Raw genomic sequence first — 25,138 nt, 5'->3', positions numbered from 1 at the left:
ATGTGATTCTGAACAGAAACCTTAGAGCGAGCACTCCAACATATGTAGAGTTTTATTTGTTAAGCATATTTTTGATTTGTTTATTAGAAAAAAATAGCCACACAGTCGCTCAGTTAATGCTCCACAACTGCAGTATATAGATAATGTGCCTAATATGTTCTGTTCTTTACAGATATTCCTTAAAGTGGCGGAAGACACTGGAGTGGATGCAGATATACAACGTAAGTGGACCAATAAACACCACACTGTGCTATCATTATGATGTAGACACATCAACAAACTATAAATGTATGATTGTCAGTGTTAATGGGTTAGAAAATTTCTGTCAAATAAACAAAATACATTTCTGTGAGGGGCGCTTGATTGTTATTCCATCTGTAGTGATATATTTTTAGTAGAGTGGCTTTGCTCAGGGCCTCTCCACTCGTCTACATGAATGTGGAAGGCCTGAAGGTGTGGAGTGCACAAGTGTCACATTCAGTGTGTATGGGATTGCTTTTTGGAAATGGCGTGAATAGTATGAAATGGAGGAGCTGAGTGGGTTGCAAAGCAGCTTGCAGAAGCAGCAGCAGCAGCTCTGCAGTCTTTCTAGGCCCAACTTTAATGGCCTCATATGAGATTTGCAAACAGGTTGCCTGAAGTGATGCTGTGGTTAATGCGTACACCCACCTTGTCCCAAATACATCAAATATGGCTGCTGTTTGAAAACTAGTGGCATCTCACAGACACCCACAGGGTGTTTTTTGGTGTGACTGTGATACCAAACTAGATTGCGGCAATAGTGAGATGGAGCTTACTACCAACTTGGCACGTATGGATGCTTGCAAAGCAGCCAGTGAGTGAAAGGAGGAGTAAAAATACTGCAACTGCTACCTTTTAGCCTCCTGGTAGTTTGACCTGTGGTATGGATGTGAACAACCTAGGTCACCTCATTGAGTTATCGCATTCACAAGATTTAGAGAAAACTTGCCCTTCTACCTTCTACGTGAGGTCGAGGTCACTAAGATTCAAACCTATATGAGATTTTTTTGTGGATGTCCGTGTGGTATGAATTTGAAAATCCTACGTCGACTTCACAAACTTGGATTTCCACTCCACTGCAGTGGGCGGCGACGACAATACCCCATCGACCTTTTATGGCTAATGGGGTAAAAAGCATTTGAGAATGAAATGAAGCCGTATACAAACTCCAAACAAGGACACAACCCTCAGTCTCCTTGATGTCAAAGCTCTCAGCCAAATCTTCAACTTCCAAATGTGGACTTTAAAGACGACCCTTGGAGTCAAGGCCCCGACACCCAGGGGCATCATTTACACCAGCAACATGTAACAGGACTGGCAGGACTGCCTGGAGATGAGAACACCTTAGAACGACCCCTGAATGTTATAAACAAATCAGCCGTTTGCAGAGTAATTCCACTTCAAGCTTTTAACATCTTTTGATGACACAACAATTTTTATGCCATCGCTAAAGGAAGTTTTTGACACTGACACAGCAGGAAAATAAATGAACTCATCAAATATAAAGCAGCAAGCTTTACTTATACAAATGCAGAATATGGTTGCCACATAAGGCACGTCTGTATTGCCTTCAGCTTTTATTAGCGATGCTGCTTAATAACTAGCCATTTGGTTGAATTACGTAGACCCATTTAGGTAGCTGTAAAAGCAGTTTGCCAATCAGAACCTGGCATTTGAAGCAGATCCTGGCTCCAAAAAGGCCATTTGATTTTGGTGTCCATCCTCTAGATGCATTAATCAAAATGAACTAAAACCAACAAAGCAGCCTAAAGCAGGATTTAATTGCTGTGTGTAAAGGTCTCAGAAATCAGCACGACTGCATTAATGACGATGAACTAAGCGCACGTTCACTGGCTTCTCAGGCCACGAGTCACTTTTATAGCAGTACTTGCAAAAGATGACTCAGATGTAGGTAGAAGTTATTTTCCTTGGTTTGGGTTCGTCTGCTGCAGTAGAGAAGGACGACTGAAATAAAAAAGACACGGCGCTTTCCAGCTCTGCTTTCATGTGTCACTGATTGACCTCAATGGCTAAATCTCCCGTTCCCATCTTTTCACAGTTTTGTTTGCAGCCATTGCCGAGCAACCTCACTTATCGGCCTAATCTCAAAAAATTGGATTTCCTCGTGTTCCTGAAACACCTGGGTTTGTGCTTTTGCAGGGAATAATATGGCGTCTTGCAGTGCAGGTTGCTGTTCTTATTGTTATTTATAACCCTAAATTGGGTCAGGCCATAACAACATATCTTATTTGTATTCCCACAGCGACAAAGGAGCTGTTTGTGAGAGACAGCAAAAGAAGGTCCCGCGAAGCCAAGAGGAACAGCATTGCCAGCGTCCACTCAAAAACTGAGCAAACCACCGGGAAGAGTGGCAAGTCCTTCAAATTTATCACAGATTATTTTTTTTTAAATTAGGCAAACATAGATTTATTAGCAATATTTTAAATTTAAGCGTTTTAAAAGCTCGTTAAATGAACTGCACTTCCTGTTTAAATCTTGGTCTTTTTTTTGTTTCTCATCTAGAAAAGTTCACAAGTAAAGTTGAAGGTAAATACTCTGTTTTGTCCTCAATGGTTTGATCTTTACAACTGTTATTTTTTTCACACCACATCCTTTGTTTCTCAGTTATTAATTTGATATAGTTTGGCTTCAGTTTGATTGTTTCCCCTCAGGTGAGACAGCATAATACCAAGAAAAACTCACTTTCAAGCAGGCTTCCCTTTCACTACACATTATCTCACCTGTTTTTCACTCCTTAAATGTGTGCCTTGCATCACAAAACTGGCCTTTGATTCAAGCTTTTTTGTAAATTTTCACAGTGAATCCTGTAAAGAAAAGAAAAGTGCTTCTTAATAATGAAAATATGTAAAACAAAAGGTGTCCACGGCCTGTGTTTGTCAGTGTTTTCCTTTTGAGTCAGGCCTAGATACATGAAATGAGTAAAATTGCCACTTTGAGGAATGAGCTAGTGCTGCTGGCCAGTTTAACACTTAAGTTATATTTGATCAGCCCATTAGTGGTGCTGAAAAGCATTCTCAGCAGATCTTTTACATAGGCATAGATGATAAATAATGCTGAAGGTTAACGCCTATTCCAGACATAAGGAAGAGCCCCAGTGACAGCGGGAGGGGATCCGCGGTCATCACCGGATGGAAGCTGATCAGACAGCAGTTCCTGGCGCTCTTTATTAAGCGCTTCCACCACGCCCGAAGGAGCCGCAAAGGACTCATTGCCCAGGTAATGGCCTCAGTCTGTCATATTGATGGATTGAAGGGTTATGCTAGTAGGGTTGCATGGGAGGATCAAGGTAGGATTGCGCAAAATACATGTTAGCTTTCAAAATCAGTTAATGGCATATGTGATAGAGTGAGCTCATTTAAAACCTGGATGGAAGACTCATCCATCTTGATGGAGTCAATAGTTACGGGGTTTAAAATGTTGGGAGAGAAATCGAAACTGACGGCAGAATATGAGCGTTGAAAGATGTGAACGGCAGCGTCCAGGATGATGTAGCGTCGTGTCAGTAAAGTGCACGTCCGATGATCATCTCTATCTCCCCGACGGCACACGTGGGTGTACCAAAAGCACGCCCAGAGGACAAAAGTCAGGCTGCGATTGGTGCGGTGGAGGAGGTTTGAGTGTTTGGATCCAATCAGTCAGTTTCTGTAACTGGAAAAGAAAATGTCAATATCTGAGTCCAGGTATATATTTTTCAGTGTCAGCGTCGCACTTTGAAAGAACAGCACGTCTGCAGGCGGGAAGCCGTGAATCCGTTTGTGTGCTGGCTTCAGTTCATGACAGTTTCACCTGATCGCCCTGATTGGCACCAGAAAGCCAAAGTGACACCCATGATTTGTTTTTCCTTCATTCCACCGCGTGCTAATCATGTGCTTTCATTAGCCACGTATTAAATGCAATCGCATAACAATTACAGAGACGACAGATTGCCGTTAGCTTATTAAGTGTATGTCTATGTTATTTTGCTCCTCATAAACATAATTTCAGAAGTCAAAACCAATAAGCAGACGTAATTTAAACAAGTCAAAACCAATTTCAGTAAACAGCAGTTTTCCAGGTACTTCATTGATTATTTTCTCAACTTGTAAAAAGTGTGTTCTGACCTAAAGTGTGCTTGCGCTCACACGCGCGCACAAACTCCTTGCGTACGTAGACGTCGTGCCGTTGCATCATATGTGACAGCAGCCGTTGTGGGGAACTAACCGTAGCTGAAAACTAAAGAGTGCAGCTCATCCTTTCCTGTGTGAGAGGAAGGAGGCGAGAGGAGGAGAGCGAGCAGTGTTTCACCTTTGCGAGGTGCGGGCTCTTCTTGTAATTTGCTGCAGTACCAGCCCCCCATTAGTCACTGTCAATCTCGGACGTCCCTCTTTAGTGGGGACGCAGAGCAGGAATAGAAGGATAAGTGTGTGAATGCGGATGTACAAGGGAGCACATTGTCTGCAAGGGCACACCTCACGGCTCTTCCTCTTTATTCATTTGGTTAAAGGGTTTCTTCCCCCCCCCCACCCCCACCCTGTCATGTCAACAGCTCCCATTGTCAGCAGATATGATTGTGTAGTGAGGTAATCTGCTCCAATACAAATGGTTAGGGGAATATAAAAGAGATTGCAGCGAGAAACACAAAAGGAGTGATTTATGGGGCTGGAAGTTGGGGATGGGTGAGTCTTGGCAGTGTCAGAATCGGGCAGAGGCGGTTATTGGTTATGTTGTGGCGCCGAGGACTTGAAGGCTTCTCGTGTTTGGGGCTCACTCTGAACTGAACTGACTGCAACTCCCCATTTAAGCACTAACAGGAAAATAGTTGATAAAGTATTAATTTGTTCAGTTTAACTGTGTTTTTCTTTTTGTTTAAAGTTGTGGATATCAACTTTTATTAGCAATAACAAGCACTTTAGTGGGCTAATCTTATACTGGGGCTTGAGCTTGGTGCAGTTCATACCCTTTATTTAATGTTCTTCTGATTGGCTGCCCCTCTAAAACAGAAGGCTTGAAGAGTATGTAGGTGCTCACAGCTAGAGCTATGGGCCTATGTATTTCACATGGACACACAAGTAGAAAAACAACAGTCTAAAACTGCACATTTACAGCAGCACAAAGCTTTCAGTCCACAAAGATTACATGTAAATACACTGATTTACATCATCTGACGCTTCAGCCATGTGTTAATATGAATATCCACCACTGTTTATATGTATATAGACTCACTGGCTTTATTAAGTGCATCTGTTCAGCTGCTTGTTGATGCAACATTAATATTAAGCCGATCACATGGCAGCAACTCAGGACGTTTAGGCATGCAGACGTGTTTAAGCCGACCTTCTGAAGTTCAAACTCAACTTTAGAAGGAGGTGATTTGAGTGACTTTGAAGGTGGCGTGGTCGTTGTTGGTGCCAAACGGACTGGTCTGAGCACGAAACCATCTCTGGAGTTTACAGAGAATGTTCTGAAAAAGAGAAAATGTCTAGTGAGCTGCGGATCCATGGGAGAAAATGCCTCGTTGATGCCGGAGGTCAGAAGAAAAATCAGACTGATTTAAACCGAGCAGTCAATACAACAGCCGCTTGTTACAACCAAGGTATGCAGAAGAGCATCTCTGAGCCTTTAAGCAGATGGCTACAGCAACAGAAGACCACACAACGGGTGACACTAATGTCAACTAAGAACAGAAAACTGAGGCTACAGTTTACACGGGCTCACCAAACTTGAGCAATAGAAGGCGGGAAAGACGCTCTATCTGCTTTTGATTAACAATGCGAGATAAATAAATAAACACAAAAGCATGGATCCATTCTGTCTTGTATCAATGGTTCAGGTGCCGATCTTCTGACGGATACTTCCAGCAGGTAAAGCCTAACCATCTCCATCTGGATTCCTCAACATGACAGTTCACTGCACTCACAGTCACCAGCTCTCCCTCCAACAGAGCACCTTTGGGATGCCCTGAAACGTGAGATTGACATCACAGATTTGCAGCAACTGTGCGACGCTTTCATGTCAACGTGGACCAAAATCTCTGAGGAGTGTTTCCAGCACCTTGTTGAATGTTCACCAAATGTCTAATCCTGTCCTAGCAAGGTGTACCTAAAGTTACCATATACCATGGAAAACAAGGAAAAACATAATATCCCTCTTTAAGACTGCAGAAAAATATTCAATGAGCTGCTATTATCCACTTTAATGCAAGCTGTGGCATTAAATTTATTATTCACCGGTGTAATTGGATTGACACAAATGGTTGTTTTGTAATGAGGCTTTTGACTTTGCTGCAAAAAGAAAAACACACACACACACCACAACACAACACATCTTATTCATCTTGTGTTTTTACCCATTTTGCATATAATCCCATCCTCTACTTTAAATCCCCTCCAAACTTGAGAATGCGATAAACTCATGCATTGTTCATGTGAGTGCTTTGGCTTTGTGAGCATAATGACTTCTCCCTGTTTTTTTGCCGATTTCTCTCAATGGAAGAAGTGCCAGCTGTCACCTCCAATTACTGCCGAGAGAGGGAGGGAGAGCGAGGGAGCAACAGAACAAGAATAGTTCCTTCTCTCTGCGGTCTGCCATTAAGCTTTTCAGTCTCATTGCTGCTCTTTATCTTCCCTCCAAGCACATTTCCGTGGCCATGGCTCCATGTAGTAAATTCAGGATTTCAATTGTAGCATCTTGAATTGGCCTTGCAAATTGCATGCCCTGCAATTAATCAAGTGTGTGCAAACCTCCCCTTTGCTGCCGAGCGCACCCCGACCTATGAATGATTAAACAGTAAAGATATCTCGCACTCCCCCCCCCCCCCCCCACACATACACAGACCTTTTCGTCAGCTCTAACAATATAATGAAAAGCAAATTACATGATGAAGAAAAGAGGATTTGGAGGGTGGTGGGTGGGGGGTAGTATTGTTGCAGCGTCTGGTTTTTTTTTAAAACACACACACACACACACCCTCAAGACAAGAGAATTGCGAGAAACTAATTACATCAGAGTGGCCAGATGATGGTGGCAGTGTTGGAAGTGTTTAATCAAACTCATAAAGCATGGAGAAGTGCCCAAACAAGTTGGCGGGGAGCATATTAATGTGTACACATTATTGCGTCGGTGCCCCGCCGCTGTAGATCGCATCAGTCCGGACCGCGCCACGTGGAATGCAATAACAGCGCGGCGGCTCGGTGGAGACGCGGCGGTGAAATCGATCTCTCGTCGACCGTTCCGAGTGCATAAAACGCGCACGTGCAGGGATCCTAAAACGATGCATAATAATGATTGTTTGTGTTTGTTTAAAAGGAATGTGGCTCCGACTCCGTCCACCCGCTGCGTGCTGTGACGTTATATTGGCGATAAAACGAATACAACTCGCTTCCTGCATCTGTGCAGGAACTGTGCAGCACATCCATGATTAAATGGAACTTCAAGGCTTTAAAATTAAAAAAAAAAAGGAAGCATGAAGGATTTGTGTTTCTGATTTTGCTCGAGAAACTTTGGCGAGTCGTAAAACTGTTTCAGTTTCGTTACTTTCTCCTTTTTTTTATCTGCTGCAATTATTTCCCTAGACTTCAGCGAAATCTGTTTTAATTGATTTCTGTTACATTTTGCTTCAAAAGAGTAAGATAAATGTCTGGGGCAGAGCAGAAACTGTTAAAAGGAAAAAAAAGAAAGTTGTTTTTGTTTTTTTTTTGACTGTTAAATTTGTCACCATCCTCCTAGGTGGTCTTGCCTGCTTTTTTTGTCTGCCTGTCTCTGATCTTCTCCCTCATCGTCCCGCCGTTCACCGAATTTCCACCCCTGGAGCTGCAGCCCTGGATGTATGGCCTGCCTCAAACCACTTTCTATAGGTAACGTGTTTAAGATGTAGTAATGATTTGTGGTTTTTCTTCGGGTATCAGTTAAAATGGCATTTTAATCGAGTTCACCCCAGATTCTAATTTAGATTTGAGCCTTAACAACAACCTGTGATTTATTTTAGATTTTTTTTAAGTTTAGGAGATACTGCTGCTGAATGATGTCATACAACAGTAACATCAGTAAGGTTATTGCAGTTTCATGAAACCGAATCAACGTGATTTTCACAGCGAAGGAATCTTCTAACAAATGATCTGTACTGTTATCCGAGGCAGATGGGGTCTAAATAATTTAAGGGAGCAGTGGGTAGTTGTAATAGCAGACATGGTTGAGTAGATAAACAACACACTCTGCAACTGTGTAGGAAAGTTCAACTTCAAAGATGGAAAAATCAAAGCGCAAAAAATACAAAAATGTTACAGAAACGGGCCTCGCCGTTTCATTTCTGAGAGATGATCTCGCCGAGGACGTCGATCTGGACACCGCCCGTCCTCGGCTGCCGTTCAGCATCATTGCAAATAAATGGCAAAGCTTGTGACAAGGCCCGGCTCCAGTGGACTTTGAAAGCACTTCAGGAGGCGCGTGCGGCGCGCTGATATGCACCACTGTAAATCACTCCATCTAATATTGCTGCTTTGGTGTTGTTACCACAGCGCCCATTGTAAGCGCATCGTGTAAATGGACTGGTGCTTATATAGAGCTTCTCCTCTAATTGCGCTCTCAAAGCACATTTCATTACAAGCCCCATTCACCAAATCACACACACACAGATCCATACGGTGCTTACTCTATGGCCCCAGCACCTGGACTGAGCCGGGCGACTCGGGTTAGATGGCCTCTAATAACTCCTGAGCCACAGCCGCCCACGGTGATGTCATAGCTTTGCAACTTTGGGGAAGGAGGATGGAAAATAATTGCAGAAATACTTTTGGAAGTCAGGTGAAGTGAAAAGTAAATGTTGCCTTTGGACTTAATTTACCATTTTTTTTGTCTTTTATTATTATTATTCTCTCCACTTTACAGCTTTTCTTTTGTTAGTTTTAGGCAACAGTAATACTTAAATTATGGAACAACCCATGCTTTTAAATAGATTTGTTAGAAAAGCCTGAAGGCGTACTGAAGTATTTCTCCAATTTTCTTTCCCCCCCCCCGCCCGAGCCTCAAGGATGATGATGATGGTGATGAGCTGGTAGTTAAATACCTCCACGTTCACACAAAATTGCTGTAACATGACCCTTTCGATGTAACAACCTGAGTGCTGCAACAATTTAATCAACATTTGCAGCTTCCGTCAAGGCCAGCGAACTACTCGTAATTCATCCTGCGCTCCTGTGACGAAGAGGTGTTTGTTAGTTATTCAGCCTACAGGTGTTTCATTTCCCACTGAGGCACTTTGAGGAAATTCGCTCAGAGGATATCGAGGCATAATAGGTAATAAGTGTTGCCTCGTGAGAAAGTGGCTCGTTCAAGACAGAAACAAAGCTGTTGGTCGGAGTGAAGATATGATGTAATATAGAGCCTGCATTCTAGTCATCTGGATCATAAACTTTAGATTTTAGTTCTGTTTTATTTCCGTTACCACTAACTGAAACATTTTAATGCTCTTTTGCAGCAGAATTTTATGGTTGCTTTCATAACACTTTATGTAATTACAAATGACACTTCCTGCAGATTCAGTTTACATGACTTACTTTACCCTCCTGCATCAGTTTACTCTGCTACGTTTTGTGCTGCTATGAAGTATACGCACGTCTTTCTTTAGACCACAGTTTTGACATCACATGCTGGACAGGTTAAATATATAAACAGGCATTTTTTTTGATGATTTCTGATGAGGTGGGGTAAACCCTGGACAGACAGCTGTGAGGAGAAACAGCTAACCCTTTTTCTAGTTTTCATGCAACCTGTCCAGGATGTACCCAAGTGGATAGATGGATGGAGTCACCAGAGTCTTCCTAAAACTTAAAACTGACGGCATTGTTAGCAGCAGCCCTAGAACTTGTCACCGCACTGAGAGCTGCTAATAAGTCATTTAAAAAGTCTTTTAAAATGTACAGTGAGGTTTTAGGTGATTCTCACATACACGAAAGGCCATTTAAAAAATGCAACTGAACCATTGCCTTTGCCAAAATGCAGTGCTGTCTCTCTCCGTGGTGCTGAAACAGACCTAAGTGTGAGCCTCGCTCTGTCCGTGGTGCTAATTCATTCAAGTCTCTTTCCACAGTGCTGAAATCCAAAACATGCTGTATAAAATAAAAAATAAAAACAAAACATGATTTAGATGTGAAGTGACTTTATTATTTTTAAATATATGCTCATTTAAAATTTTAATAGTTGGGACATTTGCTCTGTGGACCAACAGGGTTTTTTTTTTTCTATTCTGTGTCGTCACGTGGCCTTCATTTGACTTTCTGCAGTTATCTTCAGTTCATCTATGCTGTGTCATTTTGACTAGATAAACTCTTCATTAGTTCCGCTGTTTCTGTGTGTATGCACAAGTCTTCGTTTTACAACCGTCCAATAGTTTTATTATCTTTAATAACATGGTAACCCAGCCATTGTTAATAGCAAAACAGATGGCTGCACATAATCCATTTTTACAATCGGACCACTTCAATCGCGCTCGCTGGTGGCCAAGAAAATGACCGCGTGACCTTCACGGAGACGCCTCTAAATGAGACAATGAACACTGTATTAATCCAAACGGTTGGCCGGGCTGTGGCTACAGCTGGCAGGAAGCCATCGCTGTGGTCTCTATGAAACACTGTGTTTTAACTCCCACAGTACCCTTAAGATAAAGGGCAGCGTGTGTGTGGTTAGTAATGAGAACAGGACTGGAATGTGAAGACTGTTTAACTGAGACCGGGCTTAGATATGTACACGACACTGGGATAATAATGAAAGGCTTCGAGGAGCCCGTACTGTACACAGAATCTCGATCAGGCTCATATCGGCTCGTGCTTGCACTGAGCTCGGGCTATAGACATAATCGCTTTACAGTCGATAATGTTTAAATAAGTGATGTCAAAGAAGTTTTGACTCTCTGGCCGAAAAACGGAGTTGGTAAACTCTGAGATTTTTCTCTCATTCTCAGTTAAGATAACTCCAGCAGCACCGAGCATTGCTATTGAGCGTTTCAACACATCGAATCCTCGAGGCAGCGTGTTTCATTTCTTTTCAGGAGTTCTTGAATGTAAAGATTTGTTTGGCATTAATGGTCACTCCAATCTTCTCTTCTTTGTCAATATGGAAAATGAATTAGACGGCACTCTAAATGTCCCAATCAAGTGCTGCAGGAGACGATAGACAGGACTTCTAAAACAAATATCTATAGAACCTCAGATACTGGTTTTTCTGATTGAACTAGCTCTGAAGTTTCACTTGATTTAACAGATTTATAACAGTCATGTTGTTTTGGACCTTATAAAAGGTCTTAAAAGTCACATAATGTTACTGCTCTTCAGTCTTTTATATATATAAACTGATGTATATACATACACAAAACTATTAACAATAAATTATTATTAATTATGACATACAAAAACTAATGTAATGGTTGTATCTCATGCCTAAACAAAACAAATCCCAGATGCCTGGGACTGTCTGGGAGTTTCATTTTGGCAATACACTGGTGGAACGTGTGTGATGATGATAGCTAAGACTCCCTGCTTCCTGCTCTTTACTCTGTGGAAGTGGGAAGATGCTCATTTAACAAGAAATACCTTGAGAATACACAACTGGCGATTAGACTGCCAGTTATAGAGTGAGGAGCTTGGTCTCAGAGTAGAGTTGCTACTCCTCCACACTGAAAGAAGCCAGTTGAGGTGGTTTGGGTATCAGATCAGGGTGTCTTCTGGACAACTCCTAGGTCTAGGTGAAGTTTTTCAGGCATGTCATACTAGGAGGGGGCCTTAAGTCAGGGGTGTCCAACTCCAGGCCTCGAGGGCCGGTGTCCTGCAGGGTTCAGATATCACCCTGGTCAGCACAGCTGAATCAAATGATTAGTTCATTACCAGGCCTCTGGAGAACTTCAAGACATGTTGAGGAGGTAATCTAACCATTTAAGTCAGCTTGCTGGATCAAGGACGCGTCTAAAACCTGCAGGACACCGACCCTTGAGGCCTGGAGTTGGACACCCCTGCCTTAGGGTAGACCCACAACATGCTTAGACCGCTGCCGCCATGACCTGGACTAGATAAGAGTCAGAAAAAGGATGGATGGATGGACACCGACATGACTTTAAGCTGGTGAATTAACACTTCCCCTGCTAGAGTAAAAGTGTTGACCCATCCTTCATGATTTGTATTTTGCTTCCAAAAAGTCGGGTTTTAAAGAATTTTGTCTTCACTGACCTCTAAATCACACAAGCATTAAAAAACCATCAGCCTGTCACAAAAACACTGTTTATTTCTGAATGTGTTGCCTTATAACGAGCAGATTTTCAGTCGTGATTTGTGCACAGTTTGGCCTAAAAGGGACATTAAAACAGTCTTTAAATTTTACTTTACCCGTAGACACCCTGTTCTCATGTTCCCCATTATGCAGCGATTCTGCCACAACAGGCCATTGTCCAAGTTCATTCTCTTTCATAATGCCTATTTAATTCTTGTTTGTCTGTTTTATTGACATTGTGACAGACTGGCTGGCGCTCATGGATTAAATTGCTATGTGGACCTTCTGTGAGAGATTAAACTGAAATATTTAATGAGGAATTTTTCATTATTTTATGTTGAATTTTACAGCAACGATGGGCCAGGAAATATGGAGGTGTCCCAGGTGGTGGAAAGCTTGTTGAACAAGCCTGGCTTTGGGACACGCTGCATGAAAGGAGACCCTATACCGTAAGTAGGCTGGGTATACACGAGTCGCAAATTAAGAATCCAGCCAAACATCAAAACCAAACGATACTGACAGAGTCTGAATCTTTGCAAACTGTGTATGTTTGGCGAGTTGTTATGCATGCGTGTATCAGCCTCTTTCCGACAAATCCAGCAGCAGGCATGGAGCTAGGAAAAAAAAATGCTTGGCAGGATTTTGAAAACCAATTTGTAAAAACAAATTTGATCAATAAATAATGAGCTTTCTCTGCAGTCTTGATCAGGATAAGCTGAATAATGAATACCTGTTTAAACCTATGAGATGGAAATATTAAAGCGTTCGGAGTCCTCGGAAGTTCTTGTTTACGGCAGCTGCTCTGAATGGCCTGTTGTGCATGCATTATTAAAACACAAACTGTAATCTTTTAATTAAGTGGTTATTTTCCAGGAGTCTTAAAAATACAAAGCTGTATTAAAACGATGATAAAGCTTTGCTACTGTTATGATTTATCCCCCAAACACCACCAGTGTTTAAGAAAAAGTGGAAATAAGGCATACAGTGATGGATGTAGGTGACAGGGGTGATCGGTTGCCGGTGAAATATTCATGTTCATTTTCCTGCAGGAATCTACCTTGTTCCTCCACGGGGTCTGATTGGTTCACTCCCTCCGTGGATCAGTCAGTCGCTGACATCTTTCTGAATGGAAACTGGAGCATGTCTAACCCCTCCCCCGGCTGCGAGTGCGGCACTCCTAAACGGACAATGATGTTGCCCGACTGCCCGCCCGGCGCGGGCGGCCTTCCTCCGCCACAGGTTAGTGTCCGACTCCGGAAATCGTGTCTCTCTGTGGTGCAGTGGGTGGATCGGTCCGTACTGTATGTGAATTTATAGATTTATGAGATCGATCATGTGCAACAGTGAATGTGTCAGTATCTCTCTGAGGTCTGTTGAGCGAGACATGGAGCCGCTGCCTATTCAGGGGCCACTGTACCCAGCTGGATGTGTAGCGTTCTTTCCCCCTTTTTGGTAAAATGCATACATTTACTGAATGTGTGTCATGGAGGGATAAGCTGCAGTAAGAGAGCGGAGTGGTCTAAATGTAAAAAAATAAAAAATAACTCAGTGACACAACAGCACAATAAAAATGCTTATCATGGAAGCTTTTGGCTTGCAGTCTGAAAGTCCCAGTCAGCATCATTTTGATTTGAGAACGTAAAGGTACTTACTAACAAGGAATTTGCATTGCATTGCAAAATGTAAATCAGCCTTTTGTGCTGCTTCCCTTTTTGTGAACTAGCGAGCATGCATGAAAATGGGACCAAAATTGATTCTACTGAAAATATACCGACTTGGCCATTGCAAGTGATTCAGCTTGTTCCACACACCTGTTAAAATTCTCTTTAAATAAACCCATAGTGTGTCCTTTCAGATATACCCCAACTTTGCTACCTTGTAGAGTCCCTTAGGACATTTCATAGCATGCAGTTCCCAAATAGAATCTGCAAAGGACCTCACCTTTTCTGCTCAAACTCCAAAGTCCTGAGCACTTTGGCTCTACACGTCAATCCGGTCGTTAAGTGATGACGTGACGAATCCTCTTCCGGGCCTAAAGTAGTCTGCGTTTAATATGGCTTTTGTGTTGTTAACATGTTTAATGTTTTGTATTTTCTTCTAGTTAATCTCAAAAAGCTCCTAAAACAATCAGTGATCACTGTTGACCTCCCTCGGCTTTAATTACCGCTAATCATTTATTTAAGCTCAGTTTTTAAAACCTTATGTAACTACAGCCCAGCCCATGCAGCAGTATATGAATGACTAACCTCGTATTGTGGATGGATTATCTCAGTTGTTCTCCTGGCTGAAGTTTGGTCCTTTTACAGCATCCTGCCATGCGATTACATTTGTTCCTGACCACCGAGAACACTCACGTTAACTTTTATCGAGTGGAAAAAAAGTTAGCTTGTTTATATTATGCTAACATAGCTGTGTCGCTAGCGGTCACGTAGCACAACATTATATACCAGCTAGCCCAACTTCAGTAACCCTACAAACATCACTGCTGTTTAGTTTTCTGTCTTCATTTATGTTGGAAGTGATAACAGAGCTGTACGTTTTAATTTGTTTCCAAAACCCCGCAGTCAGGACATGCTATATTGTATTTAGATAGAAGCTAGCGAGCTAACTCCCTGCTAACTTCTAACTCCGTTAAATGTCATAAATTCCGTTTTCATGGATGCCTGGATGTTAAACTCAATTGTTACACCTGGTAGAGCAGAACGCTGAGCATTTTATTACAGATGAAAGACTTTAGACAGTTTTTCAACTCTCAGTAATGCCATAGTGATCGTTTGATATATGGACCTGCAGCGGAGTTTAGGTCCAGACACGGCTAGTGACGTCAGACTTAACGACCGGATAGCAATACTCTATGGACCATAACTTTAACACTACACATGGCAGCTGGGGCAAATGTTGCATGGACCTGACCTGAAGGGGTTTGATCCAGGCTGGGATCGATTGACAAGTTAGAGACACAGCATCATTGTCTACCAGCTGCCACCTGCTGACTGAACCAATCACGGCACAGAGTGAAAGCGGTGTCTCATTTGGAGCTAAATGATTTGCACTGCTGTCTCCCAATGATAATGAGAAATCTAAGCTTGACAGAGAATGGCTGGAGAAGCTGTCACTGCACTCCAATGTCATTTTTATTAGAGATGGCTTTGTCTGTTTGCTCAGGCTTTGTGGCATGTGCCTGCATTTTAAGAGATTAGAATTTGAATGGCTCATGGCTAACCCCGGCTAAATCTGCCAATATTTTCTTCCTCTTGGAGACTTATGACGGTTGAGAATTTGTTTGTAGTAGTTTACCCTAGATAGAGGGTGGAAATGAGCAGGGGAGTGTTGATTGCTAATGCCTGAGGTTTGGCTTTGAAGTATTACAATTACAGAAGCTAATTCGCAGTTTTACATTTGGATCTTTATTTCTAGACATGGAGGTCTGTGCTGATTAGTCCTGCAAGGCTGAGTGTCTGCATATTGTTATTATTTTTTTAATTTCTCCCGGTTTTGCATGGGCTTGCGTTGACAATGACATGCTACTTCTGGATGCTGGATAATACTTTGGTGAGTGGGTAGCCCAGTAATTACTGTTTTTCCCCTGGAGGTTTGAAGGTAAGCCAGCAGATACCAACTTCCCATGGCATCTACATTGATCGTGACATCAGATTTTTTTATTCTACAATTTTCAAACACTGTTGATCAAAATGTCTTTAACGCAAACACCAGATATAACTCATGTTGGTGAGCTAGCTCAGGTAGCCTCACAGGTTTCTTCCTGTTAAAAGGGAGTTTTTCCTTCCCGCTGTCACCAAAGCACTTGTTTTGATAGATTATTTGATTGTTGGGGTTTTCTCTGTTTTCTTTGTGTGATAATGGAGTCTTTACCACTCAATATAAAACACTTAGGGAAGTTTTGTTGTGATTTGTTGCTATATAAATAACATTTAGTTGAATTGAAGTGAACTGAGAGAAACAAAACAGTAAATTTCCTCAGTGAGGTTTAAGGTGTCAACTTCTGTGGGTTAGGTTTTAAACAGCAATTGCAATATCAGTTTTTCAAAGCACTTATAGCCTTGGTTCAGTGATGAGAAAAATTACAATACTAATTGAGGCACATGAACTGAAATGGTTTAATTTGATAATTGCTGTGACATTTCCTCTTAAACCTTTGATGCATTTGGAGACGTCATATTGGAAGTGCTAAGAGACCGTGGTTAAAAAAAGGGTAAAACTGCAAAGTCGATAACCTCCAACAAGCACGACATTAAATGATATTCTCTAAAACTACTGGGCTCATTTGCCGCTCATTTATTCCCCTACCTTATTCCTTTCACTCCCCCTATATACAGCACCACTCTGCAATCAGTGCACTTTCACACTCTGCATTGATCTGTAAGATAAGATAAGATAAGATAGAACTTTATTAATCCCTCGGGTGGGTTCCTCTGGGAAATTCGACTTCCAAAAAAAGCACAGCAACGACCAAAGTTACAGTTACAGAACTGTTATATATATATATACACACACACACACACACACACACACACACACACACACACACACACACACACACACACACACACACATATATAAATACAGAGACAAATATAAATAAAATATACAAAGGGGATAAATAGAATAAATAGGAATAAAAAAATAAAAATACAAGTGAATTGCACATTTCAAGTATTGAGTCTATTGCACTGTTGACTATTTACAAAAAGTATTGCACAAGGTATTGTACAGTGAGGTGCAGAGGCACTACAGCTTAGTTGTTCCCCCCTTCTTTGTCCTCCTGTTTCCCCTCCCTCTCCCCTCCAGAGAGGAGTTCTTTGTTGAACTTGTGAGTCTCGCCGTGTGCTCCTTTCCACGACACGGCCCTCCAGGGCCATTTAAAAGGAGCACCTGTCCACGAATCATGCTAAAGGATGATCGCTGAGACAGTAAAACAAGAGTAGTGCCCTTTGTGTAACCTTTTCCCATCCCTGATGTTCCGTCTTAGCTCATGACAGCACTGTCAGGAGTCCCCCATTTGTTGAGGCGTTATTCTTGTCTTTGTATCCTCCCGATAGCCCCGCTAAGCTATGAAGGGCTTTCTTTCCCAAGCCTAATTTTTCATTTTTGCTCTTTTCCCCTTATCTCCATGTGCTTCTCAATTTTCAAACAACCCCTGTCCTTTTTCTTGCTCCTACTTTGGTGCTTAACTGAATTTCTACTTTATCGTGTCGTACTGTAAGTGGCTGGTCATTTTAGTACACTTAGCCACAGTAAAAAGACCATTTGTGAAGGCCAGTTTTGGCCTGCATCTTGTTAAATTCACTTGTGTCATTTCTCATTTATTTATAAAATCGAATTTGTTCCAATCCAGGTCCTGTAAATGGACTTTACTTTTTCCACAGAAACAACCTTGAGGATTTTAAGTTTTTATTGTACAATCTGCCACTAAAATTATTTTAAAGTTAGGATGAGAATAGAGCAGATGGAGAAGTAAAGATAGTGGAGAATCGGACAACGATAGAAAAGAGGAACCCATTAGATGTGCATCCCTCTAGCACAGTAGCACCACCAATGGCACAAATGACACAAAGGCCTGTAATTTCCAGATGTCCAAATTGTACGACTATACTTATCCGGTCGTTAAGTCTGACGTCACTAGCCGTGTCTGGGTCTAAACTCCGCTGCAGGTCCATATATCAAACGATCACTATGGCATTACTGAGAGTTGAAAAACTGTCTAAAGTCTTTCATCTTTAATAAAATGATCAGCGTTCTGCTCTACCAGGTGTAACAATTGAGTTTAACATCCAGGCATCCATGAAAACGGAATTTATGACATTTAATGGAGTTAGAAGTTAGCAGGAAGTTAGCTCGCTAGCTTCTATCTAAATACAATATAGCATGCCCTGACTGCAGGGTTCTGGAAACAAATTAAAACGTACAGCTCTGTTATCACTTCCAACATAAATGAAGACAGAAAACTAAACAGCAGTGACGTTTGTAGGGTTACTGAAGTTGGGCTAGCTGGTATATAATGATGTGCTACGTGACCGCTAGCGACACAGCTATGTTAGCATAATATAAACAAGCTAACCTTTTTTCCACTCGATAAAAGTTAACGTGAGTGTTCTCGGTGGTCAGGAACAAATGTAATCGCATGGCAGGATGCTGTAAAAGGACCAAACTTCAGCCAGGAGAACAACTGAGATAATCCATCCACAATACGAGGTTAGTCATTCATATACTGCTGCATGGGCTGGGCTGTAGTTACATCCTAAGGTTTTAAAAACTGAGCTTAAATAAATGATTAGCGGTAATAAAAGCCGAGGGAGGTCAACAGTGATCACTGATCATGATCAAGATGGCGCCGAGTATGGCAGCCTCGTCGCGAGCTCCCCCAAGCAACGGCTTTCTTCTGTGTTTAATTTTACTTTTCCTTTATTTTTTCACGAGCAGCACTTGTCTCCTTGTGTACGACCGACAAACCTTACTGGACATAAAAGACGGTCTTTCTTATAACTTTCCGGAGTTCAAGTTTTGCAACACGGACGCTCCGTTTGCAGACCCCCCATTCATCTCACCTGAGACGCCTTTGTTCTCTGGCCCTGGAGGCCGCAAACGCCGACGCAGAGGGAGAAGATCTGGCGTTCTGGTTCGACTGAGACGGCGCACTTACAGACCACCGTTACCCAGTTTATTACTGGCTAATATGCAGTCTCTGGAGAACAAGCTGTGCGAGCTTCGGGCACGGATCTCATTCCAGCGAGAGATGCGGGACTGCTGCGTGATCTGCCTCACAGAAACCTGGCTATCGGACAAAGTACCGGACTCCGCAATACAACTGCCGGGGTTCTCCGTGCATCGCGCGGACAGGTCACAGGATCTTACTGGGAAAAGCAGAGGCGGTGGTGTGTGTTTCATGATCAACAACAGCTGGTGTGATTATGCGAACGTGCACCCGGTCAAATCCTTCTGCTCACCGGACCTGGAGTACCTGATGATTAAGTGCCGGCCATTCTGGCTACCGAGGGAATTTACAGCAGTGATTATTACGGCTGTTTACATTCCCCCACAAGCCGACACTGACCGTGCACTCAGGGAACTGTACAGCGCGATCAGCAGCGAGGAAACCGCACACCCAGAGGCAGCGTTTATCACAGCCGGAGACTTTAATAAGGGAAACCTGAAGAAAGTCTCACCAAAACTCCATCAACACATCCTTTTTAACACACGTGGAAACCGGCAACTCGACCACTGTTACACCTCTTTCCGGGATGCGTACAAAGCCCTCCCCCGCGCCCCATTCGGCCAATCAGATCACTGCTCCATCCTGCTCCTGCCCGCCTACAGGCAGAAGCTGAAACAGGAAGCTCCAACCCGGAGGGCGGTGCACTGTTGGACGGACCAATCGGAGTCTGCGCTGCGGGACTGTTTTGATCACGCGGACTGGGAAATGTTTCACGTGGCCGCCAGAGACATTGATGAATACACAGACTCAGTCTGTGGATTTATCAGGAAATGCGTGGAAGATGTCGTCCCATCCAGAACAGTCAAATCCTTCCCAAATCAAAAACCCTGGATTAACGGAGATGTTTGCGCGGCACTGGCGGCACGGAACACCGCCTTTGCCTCCGCGAACACATCGGACTACAAACACGCACATTACCAACTCCGGAAGACGATCAAAGCAGCCAAACGTGAGTACAGGGACAGGGTGGAGCAACAGTTTGACAACCCTCGGAGTATGTGGCAGGGACTAAACACGATCACAGACTTTAGAGGGAAAACCAGCACACCGCAGACCACGGCCTCTCTGTGTGAGGATCTAAACGTATTCTACGCTAGATTCGACACAGCGAACACCATGAGACCGGACAGTGTGCGCACCGCGGATGACGTCAGTGCGCACACTGTGTCTGAGGAGGATGTGCGGAAGTGCTTCAGGAAGGTGAACGCACGCAAAGCTACTGGTCCGGACGGGATTCCCGGCCGCGTCCTCAGGTCATGCGCGGCTCAGCTGGCTGGAGTGTTCACGCACATCTTCAACCTTTCCCTCTCTCTGTCTGTAGTCCCAGCCTGCTTCAAAATGGCCACCATCGTCCCTGTACCCAAATCCTCCACCATCTCCTCATTAAACGACTGGCGACCTGTAGCCCTGACCCCCATCGTGAGCAAATGCTTCGAGAAGCTGGTCAGGGACTTCATCTGCTCTGCACTACCCGACTCACTGGACCCTCTACAGTTTGCATACCGCCACAACAGGTCCACTGATGATGCCATAGCCCTGACACTACACACTGCCCTGTCACACCTGGAGAAGAGAGACACGTATGTGAGAATGCTGTTTGTAGATTACAGCTCAGCATTCAATACCATCGTTCCCTCGAAGCTGGACAGGAAACTGCAGGATCTAGGACTGAGCAGCTCCCTCTGCAGCTGGATCCTTAGCTTCCTGTCTGACAGACGCCAGGTGGTCAGACTGGGCAGCATCACCTCATCCCCCATCACACTGAACACTGGTGCTCCACAGGGGTGTGTACTGAGCCCTCTCCTGTACTCACTCTACACCTACGACTGCACAGCCACTAACAGCTCCAACATCATTGTGAAGTTTGCGGACGACACTACAGTGGTGGGTCTTATCACCAACGGTGATGAGACGGCTTACAGGGAGGAGGTCAGCGCCCTGACCCACTGGTGTCAAGACAACCATCTCACCCTCAACGTCGCAAAGACAAAGGAGTTGATAGTGGACTTCCGGAGGTGCAGAGAAGTACACACCCCCATCACCATCAACGGCGCTGCTGTGGAGAGAGTGAGCAGCTTCCGGTTCCTTGGCGTACACCTGGCTGAGGATCTTACGTGGTCAGTACACACAAACAAAACAGTGAAGAAGGCGCAGCAGCGCCTCTTCTTTCTCAGGAGACTGAAAAGATTCGGCATGAGCCCCCGCATCCTCAGGACCTTCTATCACTGTGCCATTGAGAGCATCCTCACTGGATGCATCACCACCTGGTATGGCAACAGCACCGCCTACAACTGCAAAGCTCTCCAGCGAGTAGTGCGGTGCTCTGAACGGATAATTGGAGGTGAGCTTCCCTCCCTCCAAGACATCTACAGGAAGCGGTGCCTGAGGAAAGCGGGGAGGATCATCAAGGACTCCAGTCACCCCAGCCATAAACTGTTCAGACTGCTTCCATCAGGAAGGAGGTTCTGCAGCATCCGGTCCCGAACCAGCAGACTGAGAGACAGCTTCTTCCATCAGGCCATCAGACTGCTGAACACGTCATAGACACCTCAGCTTCACTACTGGAACTTTAACATTATGCACTCCATACTGTACAGTAATGCCACTGTTTTGCACATATTCAACTCTGTATATTTTATATATTTTATTATTATTATTATTATTATTATTATTATTTTATTTTATTTTTTTACTATTTAATTTGTAAAAATGTGTATACACACACACACACACACACACACACGTAGGAAAATATTTAGTATACACATCCAGAAATGCATACACTATTATATATTGTACATATATTTATTAGTTTCAGGTTGGCCATTCTTGTATTTTGCTCGTTTGTGTTGTTGTGTTTGCACATCTCTGTTGCTTGTGGGGCTCGCACACAAGAATTTCACTCGCATGTGCTGTGCCAGTGTGCCTGCACATGTGATGTGACAATAAAAAGTGATTTGATTTGATTTGATTTGACTGTTTTAGGAGCTTTTTGAGATCAAATAGAAGAAAATACAAAACATTAAACATGTTAACAACACAAAAGCCATATTAAACGCAGACTACTTTAGGCCCGGAAGTAGGATTCGTCACGTCATCACTTAACGACCGGATAAACAAGCCATGGCTGTGTCATGGAACAGAAATTGCAAGAGGAAGTTTAAAAAAAATCTGACTTTGAGAGTCACAAACATGAGAAATCAGGAATTGCAGAACAAGCCACAGTAGCAGTAATCACAGTGGCCAAACTAATCGACACCAAGGACATCCTAAAAAACATACAAGCAGGTGCCTCACACTCAGGCATAAGGGCATTCTGCAGAAAGTGAAATTACTTTGAGTTCACACAGCATGAAGGACACGGCGTATACAGACAGAAGATTAGACTTCGCTAAACATCATGAAAAGCAGTCTGATTAGTATTGGGAGCACATTCTTTGGCCAGATGAAACCGTGATAAATTAGTGCAATGATGTGGTTCACATGCTTTCACCTGGCCGGGACTTAGCGCAGTGAAATGCAAAATCCTGAAGTATATCACAGAGATCGGTGTGTGGCGATAACTAGCTGAGTGCAAAACAAGCGCAGAGACTGTGGGGTGCATTCATCAGCCTCATCCCCTGAGAAAAGCAGCTCCCACTCAATCAACGATCTTTGCAGACTTCACTTAGACACGCGTGATTCTCCTCACATTGCATTTGTCTGCGATGCATCACGAATATGAATTTAACCAAACATTTGCCACCCACTTTCATTTTCTGGCAATCAATTATTAGATAAGGCACGAAGGAATTAAAGTAAGATTGTGAGAGACAAGCCAGGAATATTTCCTAAAGACAACCAAGCAGCGATTTCTACAGAAGTGAGTGAACAGTGAACAAAAACAGCTTAAATAGTAGCTTTAGTTTCTTGGACATTAGGGAGGTATTTTGCTGGGAAAATAGCTTCATTTAATTGTTAAACACTGCAGTTTAGTTTTTATACAGGATTGCAAAAAGGTCATAGACACTGTACACAAGTTTCTAATCAGGAAAAAAGGGAAAAGTGTGACTTTGCTATCATGAAACGCAGAGATTGAGGAGCCAGAATGCAGACTGTGAAGACAGACTGAATTAACTAAAAGCAAACCTTTATTTAGGCATATGCAGATGATAAAAACAAAACGAAGCCAAGAAGCAAACAAAAAAGCAGACAGGAACAGACACAACAAACGACAAAGGGGAGACAAAACTATTATATACACACAGACAGAGTGATCAGGTAATTGAAAAGAGGAGGGTGACGAGACGAAGCTGAAAACAATCCAGACAATCAAGACAAGAGGAGAGAAGCAAACTAATGCTTTGTTCCCGATGCCTCGGAAGTTGGACGTTGAAGCTCGGGATTGACGTCACTCAGTTTGCTTCAGCAGTAAAGTCAAAAAAGCTAGGAAAAAACTGACTTCTTTACTTCTTAGCTAAACCATACGTGCAGTAAATGCACATCAGAACAATACTTAGTTTTGTGTACGTAAAAACACTGCGGCAGCACGTCCTGGTCAATGCTTTGTAACAACAGCGATGCAGCAAATTAAAAGTTTTATCCTTTCACTGCTGTTTACTTTCAGTGCCGTCTTGGATTATCGACTCAGGGTTGGTGGAGATGCTCCAACCGTCCGGGTTGGAAATCTCAGAAATTCAGTTTAAATACGACCTACCTGGAAATTTGCACAATCCTCGTATCTCCCATCCTAAGATTTAGTGCTGTGGTTGAGGGTAAAAGTTACACATTAATTATTTAAAAAATAAAATGTTTGAATTGCAGGGGGAAAAAAGCTTGTTATGATGTAAACACAAATATAGTAAATTGTTAGTGAGTTTTTAGTTATGTAAGAGCCGATATCCCACTGTTAAACCTGCACAGGTGCTTATCCACTTCTCTTGTATAGAACTGTGACCCCTAGCCCTCGACACTTCCTTCTCCAACCTCTGAAGCCTCCCTGCTGTTAACTGCAAGTCTACCAGTGGGTCAAAACATAGGCTTTAGTGTTTGGTATACAGTGTAGTACATAAGGTCGTGGCCACTCTCTTAGTGTTACCGTCCACAGTGGTATCCGGTACGAGCATCATTTTTCACGTGGAGAATTGCTGCCTGTGACGATTTATAATATCATCACAGATACAGAGATATCCGGACATATATAAACAATTGAACTTCTGCATATCACGTCCTCGCTGCATCGTTTACCTGTTGACAGTAGCAGGTTGCACTAAATTGATGTTACTCCAAGGCATGGACCACCCGTGGAAGCCAAACACATCATGAGGATGTGTTCCCTTTGACCGGAAAGCCTCCCATGTTGAATAAATCATGACAAAGCGTGCTGGCTTCTCAGTACTTTTCTTTTTTATCTTTCATCCTGCCGAACCTCCGAATATGCCCTTGAGAAACTACAGAAAATACAAAAGAGAAAAAAGCGTGGACATGGCACCGCAGGAGGTAGTGTGAAATCATTGTTTCCATGGTAATGGCAGGCAACAGTAAGCCCTCTATCAATTCTAAGGTATTGACTCTCATTCGCTGGTGATATTTAACCTTCAAAGATGAATAGGCAGTCATGCGTGCGGAGGAATTGATAAAGCCGCCACTTTCAATGTATTACGATTGATGTCTTTATCATTTGGAGGCTGGCCTAACTACGGCTTGTTTGCAAATTACTCTCCTTGGCCTCATCTATCAGGCTGTTGAAGTAGGGCATTGGATAGAGGAAAAAAGGGATAATTCTACATGGGAAATACAACTAGTATTGTGTAACTTTGCTTCTTGGTTTAAGAATTTGCTTAAAAACAAATGCCTTCAAGTGTTTGTTGAACTGAATTTATAATGTAACACAATCCCTGACTTCTCGCTGGTCTGTTCAGTGAGGGTCGGCGAGTCCGCTGTATTTGCAGCATCTTATGTAGTAATTTATTCATGCGGTTCAGTGAAACAATAATGAATCCATAAACCTTACATATGAGGGCACGTTTTGTCTCTGACAACAGCTGTTGAAGGAATAAATCCAGTTAAGTGCTGATCAGCTCCAAACCCCACCAGGTCATCCTCAGCCAATGGCAAACGCAGCATACTGGCACATCCTTTCTCTGCGGGACC

General features: G+C 43.0%; 1 protein-coding gene across 3 annotated transcripts in view; it reads left to right on the top strand.

The window, feature by feature from the left end:
* The window catches only part of LOC146636641 (phospholipid-transporting ATPase ABCA1), a 214,854-nt gene that overhangs the window by 94,350 nt on the left and 95,366 nt on the right, over positions 1-25,138 (top strand). For 2 of the 3 annotated variants that reach the window (XM_085349622.1, XM_085349625.1), the window contains exons 25-31: positions 173-221; positions 2,285-2,392; positions 2,545-2,568; positions 3,119-3,258; positions 7,747-7,874; positions 12,624-12,722; positions 13,323-13,512. In XM_085349622.1, coding sequence (XP_085205748.1) covers positions 173-221; positions 2,285-2,392; positions 2,545-2,568; positions 3,119-3,258; positions 7,747-7,874; positions 12,624-12,722; positions 13,323-13,512 — 738 coding nt within the window. The remainder of the gene's footprint in view (positions 1-172; positions 222-2,284; positions 2,393-2,544; positions 2,569-3,118; positions 3,259-7,746; positions 7,875-12,623; positions 12,723-13,322; positions 13,513-25,138) is intronic. The other variant, XM_085349624.1, reaches the window with a different exon arrangement.

The sequence above is a fragment of the Diplotaxodon limnothrissa genome, linkage group LG3 (genome assembly GCF_057381915.1).
Source record: "Diplotaxodon limnothrissa isolate DT_005_m linkage group LG3, D_limnothrissa_male_GT1.1, whole genome shotgun sequence".
Taxonomy (NCBI): Eukaryota; Metazoa; Chordata; class Actinopteri; order Cichliformes; family Cichlidae; genus Diplotaxodon; species Diplotaxodon limnothrissa.
Note: the sequence above shows the minus strand (reverse complement) of the source record. Positions and strands in the feature narration are given on the sequence as shown.